At 43.4% G+C, this 17,047-nt stretch overlaps 1 protein-coding gene across 1 annotated transcript; it reads right to left on the bottom strand.

Annotated features, from left to right (window-relative positions):
• Nucleotides 1-10,855: 10,855 nt before the first annotated feature.
• LOC143933695 (fish-egg lectin-like) lies at nucleotides 10,856-16,659 on the bottom strand. Its single transcript, XM_077456680.1, has 4 exons — nucleotides 16,505-16,659; nucleotides 14,319-14,546; nucleotides 12,450-12,783; nucleotides 10,856-11,219 (listed from the first exon to the last, which is right to left on the bottom strand). The coding sequence occupies exons 1-4, from the start codon at nucleotides 16,557-16,559 to the stop codon at nucleotides 11,042-11,044; spliced, it is 795 nt and encodes a 264-aa protein (XP_077312806.1). The 5' UTR covers nucleotides 16,560-16,659; the 3' UTR covers nucleotides 10,856-11,041.
• Nucleotides 16,660-17,047: the final 388 nt, after the last annotated feature.

The following is a 17,047-nucleotide window of genomic DNA, read 5'->3' as shown; positions in this document are numbered from 1 at the left end:
ACCTTCTCTGGGCTTGCAAACGCCGGTCCTGGGGGAGGAACCCCGATTTCCCACCAGTGGCTCGGGTAATAGCCTCATCCAACTTATTGCCGAAAAGGGAGGACCCTTCAAAGGGGATGCGGCACCATACTTGTTTAGAGGCTGGGTCTGCCAGCCAGGGGCGGAGCCAAAGAGCCCGTTTAGCCGTAACAGAAGAAAGCATCACCCGAGCCACCAGGCGTATAATGTCGATAGAGGCCTCCCCAAGAAAGGCGGAGGCCAGCCTAAGCTCTTGGATAGGGGAGCTCTTAGCTGTATCTTCAGAGATATTTCTAAGTGTCTCATCTACACTATCTGTCCATATCTCCATTGCTTTGGACATAGCGGCCAGAGCTAGCGCTGGCTTACAGGCCATTCCTGCTGTGAGAAACACTCTCTTCAAATCAGCATCAATTCGTCTGTCCAGAACGTCCTTAAAAGACACGGTATCCTCTAAGGGAAGAGTGACATGTTTCACCAACCTCATGACTGCTGCGTCTACTAATGGCGCTGACTCCAAATGCTTCACCTCTTCTTCATTGAAAGGATAGAGTTTCGAAACCTTTGATAGCATGGAATTTTTCTTCTCCACCTTGCCCCATTCATCTGTGATAATCTCACCTAGCTCAGAGATAAAAGGAAAATTAATCCGTTCCTTCTTTAATTGCTTAAAGAATTTTCTTTGTTTGGAAGGAGCAGCCACAGAATCTTCCCAGTTCAGTGTCTCTCTAACAGCTCTGACCAGAGGAGGCAGTAGAGCGAAATCAAAGCCCACACAGGGATCACTTTCATCAGAGTCACTGTCAGATATGGCAGCTGAGGGGTGGCTATGCGCAGAGGATTCCCAAGTATCCTGCAACTGAGTCTCCCTTCCTGGAGAAAGTGGCGGCTCTGCCGGGGGAACATAGGACTGGCCCTCAATATTTCTGAGGGACTCCTTAACAACTTTTTCCACCAGGGTTTTAAGTTGTTGATCCGCGTCACCCCTTTCATTGAAAGCCTTGGCGTAGCAAGGGTCGCATAAAGATTTTCCTGCCGGTACAAGAGCTCTACACCCCCAACAGGCACTAGCTGAGTGACTAGATTGAGTCCTCGAGGAGTGCGATCTTTCTTCACTACGGTGTCCTGATCTTGAGGAGGAACCATAATGTTTAGATTTGGAAGAGGAGTGCCGGTGATGCGACTTGGAGGAGTCGCTCCCTCTATGAGAGCTGCGATGCTGTTCTGACCTGGAAGGGCTGAAAAAGGAACAAGACAAGAAACCACAAGAGACAAGACATCAGGACAGAGCTAACAGATAAATACCCCTCCCCCACCAGACCTTCAGGTGATCATTAGAAATACCTTTTATGAGAGGGCTGGCCACAAGCAGGCGGTAAGGAATCCATGTCCTCAGCGATATCCATACGCGCTGAAAAGATGACAAGGGATCAGTGCAAGGGACAGGGAAGGGATAGCCTCCCTATCCCAGAATGCCACTTACCAGTGGATGCAACACAGAGGCAGGGGGAAGTCACCGCAACAGCCCGCAAGCATTCCCAAAGCTTGCAGACAAATTCCACATTTAAATAGCCCGCCCCTGTGATGTCACCGCCGTGCCTGTGCGCATGCGCGAAATAGCGGCAATTTGCCGCTATCGCGCATGCGCGAAACCAAGCCTCGATCTCAACCGCGTTCGCGCATGCGCAGTACGGCCGAAAACGCAAACCCGGAAGTAGAACGGCGGCTGGAACGCGGAAGAACCAGCCGCCATGCCTGCACACACAAACAAACAGAAACAAACGAAGACAGATAATAAGATACAAAAACTGCTGCCATAAAGAACTTTTAGAACCTCTCACCACTCCCACCACGATCGATCACTCGGCCGAAGATAAGGTAAGATGACACCGGACTTTCCAGGGGGCAAAACAGGTCACCTGCTAATAGCTGGCTATCCGACCAATGCACAGCCTGCCTGCCAGTGGCCAGGACATGGGCTTCTTCACAGCGCCTCTTCCACTGCCCACTCCATACCCTGCTAATAGCTAGGGCTTAGCGGAGTAATGCGACTTTCCAGACCCAGAGTCGCAGACCGGCCGACCTCGATCGTGGGGATGATAAATCTTCAGGTAGGAAGACCACTTCTGGGTCCTTCGGAGGAGGACAAAAAAAGAACACGGCCAGGGGCAGGGAGCAAAGATTTATGGGAGTAGTGTCCTATGGGTAGTGGAGGCGGGACTTAACCCACACGTTGCTGCCATGGAGTCTGTCAGGAAAAATTTTTTTACGGCTGAAACAACGCTTTAAGTAACAGATAAATGCACTGGTTTTTTTGCGTTTAAAATGAGAAATTTTGAAAAGCAACATTCACGTTAATCGTTTAAATTTTTTTGCTCATACCATGAGGATCCATTTTAGAGTTCATCCTAAAGAAATCATGGTTGTTTTGATAATTTATTCAGAGTTTCAGAAGCCAGGAATACTTAGTTCCTGGGTTCCAAGGAAGGAACTATAAGTAAACATAGCAAGCGAGTAGATATTGTGGATAAGAATTTGATTCTGTTCTTGTTTTTCACTTCCAGAGTCCTGGTAGAGCAAGATTGGAGAGGTCTCTGGAACATAGATGAAAGATGTTCATTTGGTTGGCAGTTTGTCTGTGACATGCCATACTGCAAATTTTGCTCTGACAAACATTTAGGGAAGAATGGACAAATGAAAAGATTCAGAATAATACTTACAATATAAGGTTTCTTTTTCTTATGGATTATTTTGTGCTAATGCTGAATCTGAAAGACTGTGCCCATCAACAAGACTTGTGAAACATTTCGCCGGAGTCTCTCCTGTCATTTATGGATGCAAACGTACTATGGATGGGTTGGAAGTTGGGGAAGGAATATAACCTATCCAATCCGTCAGAACAAGAAATGTAAAATATGTTTTTTTTGTTGGAGGGAGGAATTGGAAGAAGGAAATCATGTTTTTAATGTGGGATGTGTATTGACATAACTGAAGTAATATGGTGCAGGTACCCAGGAGGCTGGTACTTATGAATAGTAAGGTGTTCGTTGGCCAGACTGGAGGGTGCCAGGTGACACATCAATGGGGTGAAAATTTCCTTGTGGGGTGGTGTCTAAGTCTTAGCAAAACTACAGAGAGGTTCTCGGTTACTGGATATGTGGGACACCAGAGCTTGATATAGGGGAGATACGCCTGGTTAATGTCTCACCTGAGAGATTGGAACCTTGCACAGGTAATGTCAGTGACTACACATAGGAGCATGCTCCCTTAGAGAAAGGGGAACAAACACTGGCTAGCAGGGTACAGTATGCTTTCACCACATGGCGCTTCAAAATCTCACAGTGGTTGATAAAAACCTATTACCCTATATGTGTTGAGTATACACTGAATTTTGTCCACCATGTTGAGAGGTCGGTAGAGAGTGTAGTGGTACAGGACAGAAATCTGTCATGGGCTCTGGTGTGCATACAGGGGCAGGCGGAATTATTTACCAACATCAAGCTTATTGTACAAGCTATGCATGAGGGGCAGTGGCCTTATGAGTTAGCATCACAGCTCAGTAAGATTTTGCCAAAGCACATCTTTTACTCTAATCCAAAGTGGTGGTCGAATGCCTGGATGGGCTGTGCTAGTTAGACATGTGCAAAAGGAAAAAATTTGTTTAGTTTAGTTTCGTTTTAATTAGTTAATTCATTAATTTCGTTTAGTTATATTCGTTAACTTCCTTAAATTCGTTTTCGGATTTCGTTTAGTTTTCTACCGAATTCGAAAAATCGGCCACATTCGAAAATATTTCAACCAAATTCGAAAATATTTCTACCGGATTCGAAATGACTTCAACATGATTCGACATTATTTCAACCACATTCGAAAATATTTTGTGACCCGACTTTAGGGCCATGTATCTCGGGGTCCCTTGGTGCTAGAAACTCCAAATTTGGATATGTTGTAGTGCTAGTACTATTGTGTTTTGAAGTGTCTAGCACCAAGTGATCCCGAGATACATGGCCCTAAAGTCGGGTCACAAAATATTTTCGAATGCAGTTGAAATAATGTCGAATCATGTTGAAATAATGTCGAATCATGTTGAAATAATTTCGAATGCGGTTGAAATAATTTCAAATCATGTCGAATTCATTCAAATTCATTCATTATATTTCTTTCGTATTCGTTGTAATTTGTTATTTTTTTATTCGGACATTCGGATGCATCCGAATGTCCGAAAGATGCAAAATGATCAGCGCTGTTGATAGTACTAAGCAATATTGAGGTATATCAGTATATCACTGAACAAATGCAGACATAATCACTATGATGGTGTTGTGGCCAATGACTGTGAATACTGAACTCACTGTGCAATATTATCAATGTGCAAACAATGCCAACAATAATCTTAGCAAATGCTGTAACCAATAAACCTATACAAATGGCATAAACGTGAATGACTATATATTCATATATATCACTGTGCAATATTTCAGTGCAAATCCAATGCAAAATGATCCTGTGTAAAAATAAAAACATTATTGTGAATGGCAAAAATAAAGTGACTAGTGCTCAATAAAAAGGCAGGTGAATAAATCACACAAAAGTATTAGAGTCCCAAATAATCAGAAAACACTGTGATAAAATGTTCATAGTTCATAAAAACGTGAAGAAAATACAAGATGGTGAACTTGTGCAAAAGGTGCATAAAGTGCTTCAATCGCTATCCTCAATTAATAGGCTCCAATGTGAGATCTTCATGCGTGCCACACCGTGCTCACTATGCTCTTACCTCCATACAGATGGTATTAAGCTTCAGAGGTATAACGGTGGTGAGACCTCCCCAGGTTCAAATGATGGTGGTTGGTGTCTCTTTCAAATCCTATATTCCCCGACCCCGTATTAGCTTTCAATATGGATGTTCACACACAGCACATGTGAATAGGGGTTAAAGAGAATCTCCCATTGTGTAGTATGTATGAACAAATATATTTATTGATAAAAACAAAAGCCAAGTGGACGCTTACAACAATAAATGAAATGAATGGCAAATCTGTAATACTCACGGCGTTACAGGCGCCTCTTACAGCGCTTCTGGTTCTCACTGCATTCCAGTTACTTCCTCCTATGCATTGCGACACGTCACGTGTCTTCATCAGGGATGAGAACCCCTTTTTATAGCACCTCATATTTCTGGGGGAAAGAAGTGTGTCTTATGGTCCGAAAAATATAGTACACCCTAAAATACATTTGGCTACTTGGGGATAGCATATGTATGAGCCTTTTTAATGTTTCAACTGATTATGTTCTGGACGTTTTATCTTGTGTATCACAAAAAGCAACCAAATGTATAAAAAACAGTGTACTGTAATTCTTACAGGTGGTCAGGGAATATACTGTAGCTTAGTATAGCAACACCTATAGAAGTTCTCATTCCTATAAGCCAAGCAAGCCTAGCCTGCTGGTATGTGGCTGCTCCCAGGAATGCTATGTTCACTGGACAGAAGGTACAGGAGGCTGTACAAAGGGTGAACAAATAATTTCCTGTGCCCCCAGGAGTTCAGTTGTCTGCAGATGGAGGCTTGAACTAGTGCTATGCAGTCCCGGTGGCAGGCAGAGACATGGTCGGCAAACAGGCAGAGGATCAGTTCAGGCAGCAGGCAGAAACCTGTTCAATATACAGGCCAGAGTTAGTGCAGACTGCAGTAGCATGACTCGTGATCAAGAACTTTGTTGCTGGATGCACTTGTCTGGTAATATTGCCATTGGTGACAATCACTGTTGATGGCTTACACTGGTCTGGTGTCAATGGGACTTGTGGTGGAGATCAGGAACACCGTTGCTGGCTGCAGGTGTGTCGGTGATTGGAACATTGTTGCTGGCTATACTGGTCTGGTGGCAGTGGGACTGGTGTGGTGGTGAGCAGGTACATTGTTCCTGGCTCACACCTGTCTTGTGATACACTATGGGAGTGGCAGTGATCAGAAACACTATTGCTGTCTTGTACTGGTCTGGTGACACTTGCACTGGTATGGCGACAATCAGGAAAAATCTTGCTGGCTGCACTGGTCTGGTGACATTGAGGCAGGGGCGTAGATAAGGGGGAGGGGGTCAGTGGTGTTCAAACCCCCCCCCCCCAGAGCATCCTGGCAAAATGCACACAGTGTCCCTGCTGTTTAGCCTCAGCATCAGCACAGTAGAAGCAATCAGAGTTTCCGAGTGCAGCAGCCAGCCCCCCTTCTATTGTGCCCCAACCCCTCAGTTTAATAAGGGGTCCCCCTGAAAAGCATGAAATTACTGCGAATTCTGAGCCTTCAATGAGCAAAGAGTGGTGACTGTCAGTCCCTGGCTCTGTGCCCTTCTCCCACAAGATCATTGGAATGCCAGGCTGTGGAGGGGGCCAGAGCAGCTGGCTAGCTGCTGGTCGAATCCTGACTTTAAAGTTAGGATCTTTCCACATCCTGGACCTGCTGAGCGATGTAAGCTGACAGCGGGCTATAGCTGGCTGTTGGCTAAAAATGGGTCACAAAAGTGAAGAATGAACTGCGCTCCTCCCCAGGAGAAGTACAACCAAGCGGTATTCCGTCCCTTCAGAGTGAAAGCACTGGTGACATCATGGCTGCTTTCCATGTGAATATCTCCTAAACACCACAAGTTTAGGAGATATTCACTGTACCTACAGGTAAGCGTTATTGTAGGCTTACTTGTAGGCAGGGGTGGACTGACAACTCATGGGGCCCCCGGGCAATAGGAGATTATGGGGCCCCCAAGCAATCAGAGATTATGGGGCCACACAGTATGCACAAACACACACACACACAGTATACAATCACACAGTATATACAGACATGTTTCTATTGGCTGAGAAGGAGAGGTGGGGCAGCTATAATCTCTGGATTTTTAGACCAAAAGGATGTCGGTAAGGGACATTTCAGAGACAGATGTAAAAAAAACCCACAGATTTTTACATACTTTCCCTGGTTTTACAGAGGCTGGCAACCCTGATGGGGCCCCCTAGTGGCACGGGGCCCTCGGGCAGTGCCCGAGTGGCCCAATGGTCAGTCCGCCCCTGCTTGTAGGTACAAATTGAAAAGCTGGGTTTACTACAGTTTAAGATTAAAATAAAAGCCAAACACATTGACCAGGTGCAAAGGGCACCATCCTGTGGTAGGCAGTGCACAATATTTTTTTTTATCTCTTAAAACATTTCATAAAATTGCTTAGGACACAGTTTTTTAAGGTTTAAATAAATCACTGAATTCATTGCCTACCACGATATGTTGCCTCTTGTACCTGCTCAACTTAGCCCTTGTACACACGGTCAGACATTCTGACAACCAAATCCGTTGGATTTTTTCCGACAGATTTTGTCGGAAACTGTTGCATACACACGGTCGGACAAAGTTGTCGGAAAATCCGATTGTACATAACGTGATGACGTTATTTCGTTCCGACGGGACTACGTTCAGGCTAGTAGCCAATAGCTTTGGTCTAGGAATTTGATCTGCGCATGCGTGGCACTTTTTCCGTTGGAGTAGGATACACATGATCGGAGCATGTCCGATCGGAGCATTTTGTCGGAAAATATTTCTGGCAAGTTGGAAAATTTGGTCCGACGGATATTCCGACGGAAACAGTCCGATGCATACCACACACAGTCAGAATATCCGACAAAACGCTCCAATCGGACACATTCCGAAGGAATCTCTGACCGTGTGTACAAGGGCTTACACAGTAAAGTTAGCTAAGAAAAGGTCTGATGGTCTTCCTGATGGACTTCTGACGGACTTCCCACCGAACGGACTTGCCGACACACGAATGAACCAAAGTCTATTAGTTTTGAACGTGATGACGTACGAAGGGACTAGAAAAGGAAATTCAATAGCCAGTAGCCAATAGCCGCCTTTGCGTCGTATTTGGTCCGTCGGACCAGCATACAGACGAACAGTTTTCCCAATAGAAATTGATTCCGTTGGACAGATTTGAAACATGTTCTATTTCTAGGTCCTTTAGAATTTTTGAAGAAAAAAATCCGCTGAAGCCCACAAACGATCGTAATATCCGACGGAATGATTCCGGCGGACCTTTTCTGTCGGAAAGTCCGGTCGTGTGTACGCCGCATTAGGCAAGCTTATAAATTATGGACTTTAAATGGATGCAAGAAGAGAAGGCTGCAGATGGACAGGCACAACTTATGTAGGAGTAGTTTCATCTCTATGTATCACCTGAGACGAGTCACTTCACTGGGTATATGTAAGGGTTTACAACCACTTTAAATTATAACTACAACTACAACCCCAATGATTTTCTAAAAAAAAAAAAAAAAAAAAAGGACGGGCTCATTTATGAAAACCACAGCCAGACAATTGTAGGTCTGGAACCTGTATTGACCATGTGTGACCAAGCATATATAACTTTTAATTCTCTAGCTGGCTCTAAACAAATAATGGTTGATTTCCAGGCAAACAGCAAAGTACATAAAAAATATTAAATAAAATAGTAATAAAATAGATAAAATAGTACATATAAGGAGCTGTTTTACCTGCTAAAAAAATGTTTTTGTCCATCCGGTGCAGAGATATACAAAACTCGGCCACACAGCACAGCCTTGTCCGGCAGGGCAGGAGACCTGATTTTCCTCTGCTGCGGTAAGGGTTAGTTCACACCACATGCAGTCCAGTGCATTTTTTTTCTAATACTGGAACGCATGAAAAACGTGCATAAAAAAGCATCTGGAGTGCATCCAGACTGCTTTTATATGGTGTGGCCTGGCCCTTACAGCGTTCCAGTGCAGTCCAGTGCAGGAAAAATGCAGCATGTTTTACTTTTTTTTTCTGGAACTGGAATGCACTGGAACTGCAAGCCATTGAATGCCATATAACCTACTTTCTATGCATTTTTGATGCAGAAAAAAACGCACTGGGTGGCATGTGGTGTGAACTGACCCTAAAAAGCATCAAAAACTCACAGGAACACAGCGGAACGCACCTAAATGCACCAAAAACGCACTGGAACACCCATGTTCTTATTAAAGGCCAGTTCACAGCAGATGCAGTTCTGTGAAGTGCCAATTTTCTGCATCAATACAGTCAGACATTGGAATACATGGAAAACGTGCATGCATTTTTAGTGCAGAAGAAAAAGCACATAGAACTGAACAGAACTGCATCTGGTGTGAACTAGCAAGGAAAAAAAAAAGGGGGGTGATGCACTGGACTGTATCAAAAACGCACCAAAAACGCATCAAAAACACATATGCAAAAAGCACCTGGAGCGCATCCAGACTGCATTTCTATGGTGTGAACCGGCCCTTAAAGCGGAACTTGTTATTTTTTCATAGTCCCATATATTAAATCTTCTGCCCTTGTTGTTTTAACTTTGAATAGTAAAACATTTTTTTTCTGCCAGTAAATACCTTCTACAGCTCACTTCCTGTTTCCTGTCTGGTCATTAGCCTAGGCTTATGACATCATGCACAGCTCTCTCTCTCGTGCCCAGATAGCAAGCAATTGAGCTGCAAGTTTGAAAATTATTTGCTAAGCTATTGCTGGACTTGCCAGGTGTCACAAGTTTGTTGCACAATTGCAGCAAGTCCGCATTGCATGACTCCAGATCAACTTTCTTTGCATATATTCTGCAAGTCTGCTGCAAGTTCTGGTTCATTTTTGTGCAATAGTCGTCCCACCAAAGGGGGTCATTGTAACTGAGTTTTGAGGCTGTAAGCTTGCAGAGCTCTTGCTGTAGACTCCTGCAACTTTGCTCTTGCTAGAGACTTGCCACCAGTGGTGGTGCATCCATAGAGGGCCCCCTCTCTCCTGCACTGCTCTATCACCAATAGATAGATTCATGCATTATTTAACGATGGCAGCATATATAACGATGGCAGCATATGGACACTGAGCAAGGCTGCAGGTGGGTACTGAGCAAGGCTGCAAGTTGGTACAGAGCAAGGCTGCATGTGGCTACTGAGCAAGGCTGCAGGTGGGTACTGAGCAAGGCTGCAGGTGGGTACTGAGCAAGGCTGCAGGTGGACACTGAGGAAGGCTGCAGGTGGACACTGAGGAAGGCTGCAGGTGGGTACTGAGGAAGGCTGCAGGTGGGTACTGACGAAGGCTGCAGGTGGGTACTGACGAAGGCTGCAGGTGGGTACTGAGGAAGGCTGCAGGTGGGTACTGGACATGGCTGCAGGTGGGTACAGAGTAAGGCTGCAGGTGGGCACTGAGCAAGGCTGCACGTGGGTACTGAGCAAGGCTGCAGGTGGGTACTGAGCAAGGCTGCAGGTGGGTACTGAGCAAGGCTGCAGGTGGACACTGAGGAAGGCTGCAGGTGGACACTGAGGAAGGCTGCAGGTGGGTACTGACGAAGGCTGCAGGTGGGTACTGACGAAGGCTGCAGGTGGGTACTGAGGAAGGCTGCAGGTGGGTACTGGACATGGCTGCAGGTGGGTACAGAGTAAGGCTGCAGGTGGGCACTGAGCAAGGCTGCACGTGGGTACTGAGGAAGGCTGCAGGTGGGTACTGAGGAAGGCTGCAGGTAGGCACTGAGCAAGGCTGCAGGTTGGTACAGAGCAAGGCTGCAAGGCTACAGGTGGGTACAGAGCAAGACTGCAGGTGGGTACTGAGGAAGGCTGCAGGTGGGCACTGAGGAAGGCTGCAGGTGGGCACTGAGGAAGGCTGCAGGTGGGCACTGAGCAAGGCTGCAGGTGACCATTATTTTGCTTCAAAGTGGTTTATTTAAAAAAAAAAAAATCCCTCTTAAATTTTGGTGCGAGTTGTATGCCTGCGAGTGTTATACGCCGATGAATACTGTAATCTGTTTTCCACTATTTCTCTGACAATGACGAAGAAAACTGTTTGAAAGAAAAAAGTTTATTTAGTTTGAAAAATATTTGAAATAAGATACAATTGTGTGATTGCCTGAAAGTCTTAGCTAGAATTAGATTTCTTTAGTGGCGGGGTAATTCATTGCAGAAATACAAGAATACCCAAACACCAATTAACAGGGACTCGGATCACACTATAGATCACACTATAGATTGCTATGCTTGGTCTTGTGTTATGGCCAAATCAGTTACTTTCTCTACACATCGATAGATTTCACCAGTTGGGTTGAGGAGCCACAGATAGCCGTTGTCATAAGTGACGTGCTTGAAAGTGGCACAGAAGTCTAGCTCGGTCCAGGATGTTCCGGTTGGAGTTTTGGCACTGATTCCATCCCTGAAACAAAAATCTTTGTCAGTTATAAAACATACAAAATTATATTAAAAACATCGTTTCCTTTAAGGAAATTTGTATGGACCCAATATAGCAAATCAGAAACCCATTAATAGCTTCTCAGACTGGCCAAATAGTCAAAGATAAAAATCCATGGTCAATGGGGGGAGGGGGTATAATTTAATGCCCATTTGTGGGTTCAAAAAGTAAAATCTCAGTTGAATAAAGAGAGCAAAAAGTCAAGGATCCTCTAAGCCCCTGTACACACGGTCGGAGATTTCGACAACCAAATCCGTCGGATTTTGTCCGAAACTGTTGCATACACACGGTCGGACTAAGTTGTCGAAAAATCCAATCATTCAGAACGTGATGACGTAATTTCGTTACAATGGGACTACGTTCAGGCTAGTAGCCAATAGCTTTGGTGTAGGAATTTGATCTGAGCATGCGTGGCACTTGGTCCGATCAAAATTCTCTACACATGATCGGAGTATGTCCGACCAGCCCAGTTGGTCGGGGAATATTTCCAACATGTTGGAAAATTGGGTCCGACGGATATTCCGACGGAATCAGTCCGATGCATACCACACACAGTCGGATTATCCGACAACACGGTCCGATAGGACACATTCCGACGGATTCTCCGACCGTGTGTACAAGGGCTAACACGAATGTGAGCTTACACAGCAGTTGCTGAATTATAGGCCCTCATGCACACTGGACATTATAATATTGTTATAAAAAACGCCAGAAGCTCTGCAGTGAGTTTTTCAATGTTTTTGCAATAGCAGTTTTTAGCATTTTATTTATTTATCTTTCAATGGATCAAAAACATTAAACGCTGGTGAGGCGTGTTTTTTAGCATTTATCTGCATTTTTAAGGTGTTTTTTTTTTTTTTTACGTTAGAGCATTTTTACAGCTGAAAAAAAGCCTCTCAGAGCCCACTAGTTTTTTTTTTTTTTACAGCCAAAAACAATTGATAACAGCTTATGTGTGCATGGACACATAGGATAACAAGCAGGAGATTTCATTGACTGTGGAAAAAAAATTTCTGAAGCCAAAAACAGCAGGTAAAAACGTCCAAAAAACATTCAGCGTGAATGAGGCCTAACTAGTAGACTTTTCCAATTGGCTTACCTTCAACATTTACCATTACCACTTCTCTACGAAAGTAACATTTACTGTATATACACATTGCTTTAATGCTACAGCATAATTAGTTTACAAATTACCTTTGGTATACGTTGCCTGCTGAGTTGACTCCATACACAGAACCATCTGTGCTAACCTCTATCATCACCAGACCACCTTCAACATGCTGCCATTGGGATCCTAGGCAGGATGTTGGTTTGACATTGTGACGGAAGTAAATCTGGTTGGCGCTGTTGACTCCCCAGCACCCCACCGGCCCACAGCTGTAATATTTCAGTGACCCATCCAGTGGGGTCCAGGCTACAACAGAAGATCCTGAAACTGTGCAACTCTTTCTCAAGCAATAAACTCTGTTTTGTGCGTTCACTCCACCCAAGAACTTATCACCACCAGCATCTACCTGCTTCAAGAGCCCTAATGAAAAAACACAAAACAGAACAATGTCCCATTAAGTTAAATGTAGTAACTCCGAGAAGATTAAAACAACAACCCTCCAGGCTAGTAAAATAGATGGCTGAACCTCATTATTGCTAATAGCACAGTTGCCAAGTGTCGTTATTTTTGTAGGCCAGACTCCTATTTTTTTAATATGTGCTTTGCCCCCTCAAGTCCACAAAGCACAACATTTCAGCAGCAGGGGAGCCCTTATTTCTTGTTGTAGGAAAATGTCCTTCCAATCTTTCCAGGATTGCTGGCATCTATGTTACAGTATCTAGCGCAGGCTTTCTCAACCAGGGTTCCTTCAGAGGTTGCTAGGAGTACTTTGAGCAATGAGCAATTTCTGCATCTCAGATAAGTTCCCACTGACACCATTGATCTATTTGGCTATCTGTAGGGGGGGAATTCTTCCCGTTGACCATAAGTGTAATGCCGCGTACACACGATCGGATTTTCCGACAACAAATGTTCGATGGGAGCTTGTTGCCGGAAATTCCGACTTTGTGTAGGCTCCATTGGACATTTTTTTTGTTGGAATTTCCAACAACAAAAATTTGAGAGCTTGTTCTCAAATTTTCCAACAACAAAATCCGTTGTTGGAAATTCCGATCGTGTGTACACAATCCCGACACACAAAATTCCACGCATGCTCGGAATCAAGCAGAAGAGCCGCACTGGCTATTGAACTTCATTTTTCACGGCTCATCATACGTGTTGTACGTCACCGCGTTCTTGACGATCAGAATTTCCGACAACATTTGCGTGACCGTGTGTATGCAAGACAAGTTTGAGCCAACATCCCCCGGAAATAAATCCCAGGATTTCATTGTCAAAATGTCCGATCATGTGTACGTGGCATAAGGAGCATTCTTCCCACTGATCATCACACTATTGTAATAGTCTCCAAACTGTGGGCCAGGGGCCAGATGTGGCCCTATGCTTGACTTTATCTGGCCCTTGGGGCACTATTCCTCTCACTGACAACTAATGACTAGGGATAATTCCTGTTGCTCTTGCCAATGAAGTCCACCTGACTTCCTGTGAAGGTGTGCCAACAATGCTGCACTGTTCCTGAATTCAGAGCAGAGTTGTCACTCCCATATAGGCTGTCTCTGCCTGCACTACAGGGGGATGTGGAGATGTGACAGGGGTGTGTGGCTATCAGCTGCAACTGCAGTGCCTGGAGGGAGCGTTGCGGAAATCAGGAGAATTTGGCTCAGTCAAGGGGGGTAATTAAATTGTTTTGCTTACTATATAAGGCTTGTGCAAAACATAGTAACTGGTTGTATGTCAGGTCAACATGTGCAACTCAATGTTCCTGCCAGACTCAATAGTGCAAAAAAAAGAAAAAAAAGAAAAAAATGCAGTGTATTTTTTTTAAAATAAAATAATAGCAATGTACTTTCTAAAGTGAAGCAGAATATCTCAATATTATGTAGATTTTATAAATATGTATTAGATATGTTCTGGTGATATCTTGTGTATAATTTATCAAAATTTTATTTTTTTACCTGATACAGACGTCCATTCATTATCCTGGAGCTTATAGATGTTGTTGGCACTGTTCACACCCCAAACTCCAGCAGGTCCAACAGAAACATGGGTGAGCTTCCCAGGAATTTGTTCCCATTCATTATTTACCCAGTGGTAAATCTCATCGTTATCATTCACACCGTACACTTCACCAGCGCCGGCATCAATCTGTTTCAGTTTTCCTGGGATCGTTGTACACTGAAATTCTGAACCAAAGAAAAATCATTAAAACAAATTATATATATATATATATATATATATATATATATATATATATATATATTACAGCCTTTTCTGCCCTTTTCAACCTTTTTTACGTCACGGCAAAATCCCCCAGTCTAAAAATTGTAAATGTACTTATTAATGAGAAACCTGAGGCTGGTATGATCCATAGCCACCTTCATGAAAATCAAAAGTCCCTCTTCACATTTGAGCCCCCATCACATCAGGGTCCCTCCTATACATCAGAGTCCTCCCTATATGTCAGATCCTCCCCCTGCAGGTCAGAGTCCCAAATCACATCAGAGTCCCCCCATCACAAAGACCCCCCAAATCACAAAGCACCCCAATCAGTCACTTCTTCACATCAGAGCCCTACCTTTTGGCTTCAGCAATGTGGCAGAGTGCAGGAGGTGTGATTAGCAGGACAAAGACACCATATGTGTGTGTAATGTATATTTATATATGCACAGTATGAGAAATACATCCCACCACCAGCAGAACTGGATTTGTAACAGTGTGAGAGAAATAAAAATCTTCCTTCCTTCCTTCCTTCCTTCCTTCCCTCTTTCTTTCTTTCTTTCTATCTTTCTCTCTCTCTCTCTCTCTCTCTCTCTCTCTCTCTCTCTCTCTCTCTCTCTCTCTCTCTCTTTCTCTTTCTCTCTCTCTCTCTCTCTCTTTCTTTCTTTCTCTCTCTTCATGCAATGTTAAGTTAATGAAAAACAAGTACACTTATTACCTCATTATATTCAATCCTAGATTGTAAGCTCTAATGAGCAGGGCCCTCTGATTCCCCCTGTCTTGAATTGTATTGTAATGTCTACCCTAATGTTGTAAAGCGCTGCGTAAACTGTTGGCGCTATATAAATCCTGTATAATAATAATAATATTAAAAAAATAATAAAGCAATCACAACTCTGGTTCTGCATGTACAAACATATTTCAAAAGGCACAAGACTTATGCCCCGTACACACGGTCGGACTTTACGATGGAAAATGTGCGATCGGATCTTGTTGTCGGAAAATCCGATCGTGTGTGGGCTCCATCTGACTTTTTCCGTCGGAAATTTCCGACACACCAAGTATGAGAGCAGGATCTAAAATTTTCCGACAACAAAATCCTATCGTTTAAATTCCAATCGTGTGTAGACAATTCCGACGGACAAAGTGCCACGCATGCTCAGAATAAACTAAGAGACGAAAGCTATTGGCTACCGGCCTCTTTATGGTCTCGTTGTACATGTTCTACGTCACCGCGTTCAGAACAATCGGATTTTCTGAAAACTTTGCGTGACTGTGTATGCAAGACAAGTTTGGGCCAAAATACATCAGAAAAAATCTGATGGATTTTGTAGTCGGAATGTCCGATGGTGTGTACAGGGCATTATCCTTCAAGACAGTGGTTCTTAACCTTTTTCGAGGCACCAAACCTTTAAGAATGCGATGAAAGCTATGGACCCCCCCCCATGATGATACAAATATAAATGGTAAACATGGGTCAACGAGTCAAGAGACTCCACATAGCAGTCAGCCTTATAAGTAGTGAAGTGGTAGGTTGAATTTTTTACATTTCTTTCAATGGTAAACCGTTGATTGTGAGAAGGGGAAGGATTGTATAATGAATTATATTCTTTTTTTTTTATCTGATCCTCACTGACCTCTTGAAACCTATTTATGGACTACTTAGTGGTTCATGGACCCTAGGTTAGGAAAACCTGCTTAAAGTGAATTATGAAATACCATAATTTGCAGGCTTATTCAATAACAGTGCAAAAAAAAAAGCAGTGATGTAAAATAACCCAAAGCAACCAATCATAAATCACTTAAATGAATCTGCCCAATACTAAATTCTGATTGGCTTTCAATTCTGTAGTATAAAATATTAAACAATAGTTTCTGACCTCCCTATAGGGTGGAATTAGATGGGAAGGGAGAGAGATCTTACCTCCAGAAGCAGAGATTCCAGTACACAGCAGGAGGAGGATCACAGCAAAAAACATCTTGGCAGGTGAGAAGTGAAAGTATAGAGAGCTGGGGGAATTTGTTCTCTATAAACGATGCCTGGACTCCACCTATCGTGGGAAGCTGGTCTACTATTGGCTGACAGAAGGAATTTAATAAAACAAACATACAGTAAGTTATTTTTGTAAATGTGCTTGTTAAACTGAATGCATATATATATATATATATATATATATATATATATATATATATATATATATATATATACATATTATCTCGCAAAATTGAGTATACCCTTAACATTTTTGTAAATATTTTATTCTATCTTTTCATGTGACAACACTGAAGAAATGATACTTTGCTCCAATGTAAAGCAGTGAGTGTACAGCTTGTATAACAGTGTAAATTTGCTGTCGTCTCTAATAACTCAACACACAGCCATTAATGTCTAAACCGCTGGCAACAAAAGTGAGTACACCCCTATGTGAAAATGTCCAAATTGGGCCCAATTAGCCATTTTCCCTCC

This window comes from Lithobates pipiens, unplaced genomic scaffold (assembly GCF_037356315.1).
Source record: "Lithobates pipiens isolate NorthernLeopardFrog02 unplaced genomic scaffold, aLitPip1_a1.2 Scaffold_27, whole genome shotgun sequence".
In the NCBI taxonomy this organism is placed as follows: Eukaryota; Metazoa; Chordata; class Amphibia; order Anura; family Ranidae; genus Lithobates; species Lithobates pipiens.
The sequence above is the reverse complement of the archived record's forward strand: the minus strand, read 5'-3'. Positions and strand labels throughout refer to the sequence as shown.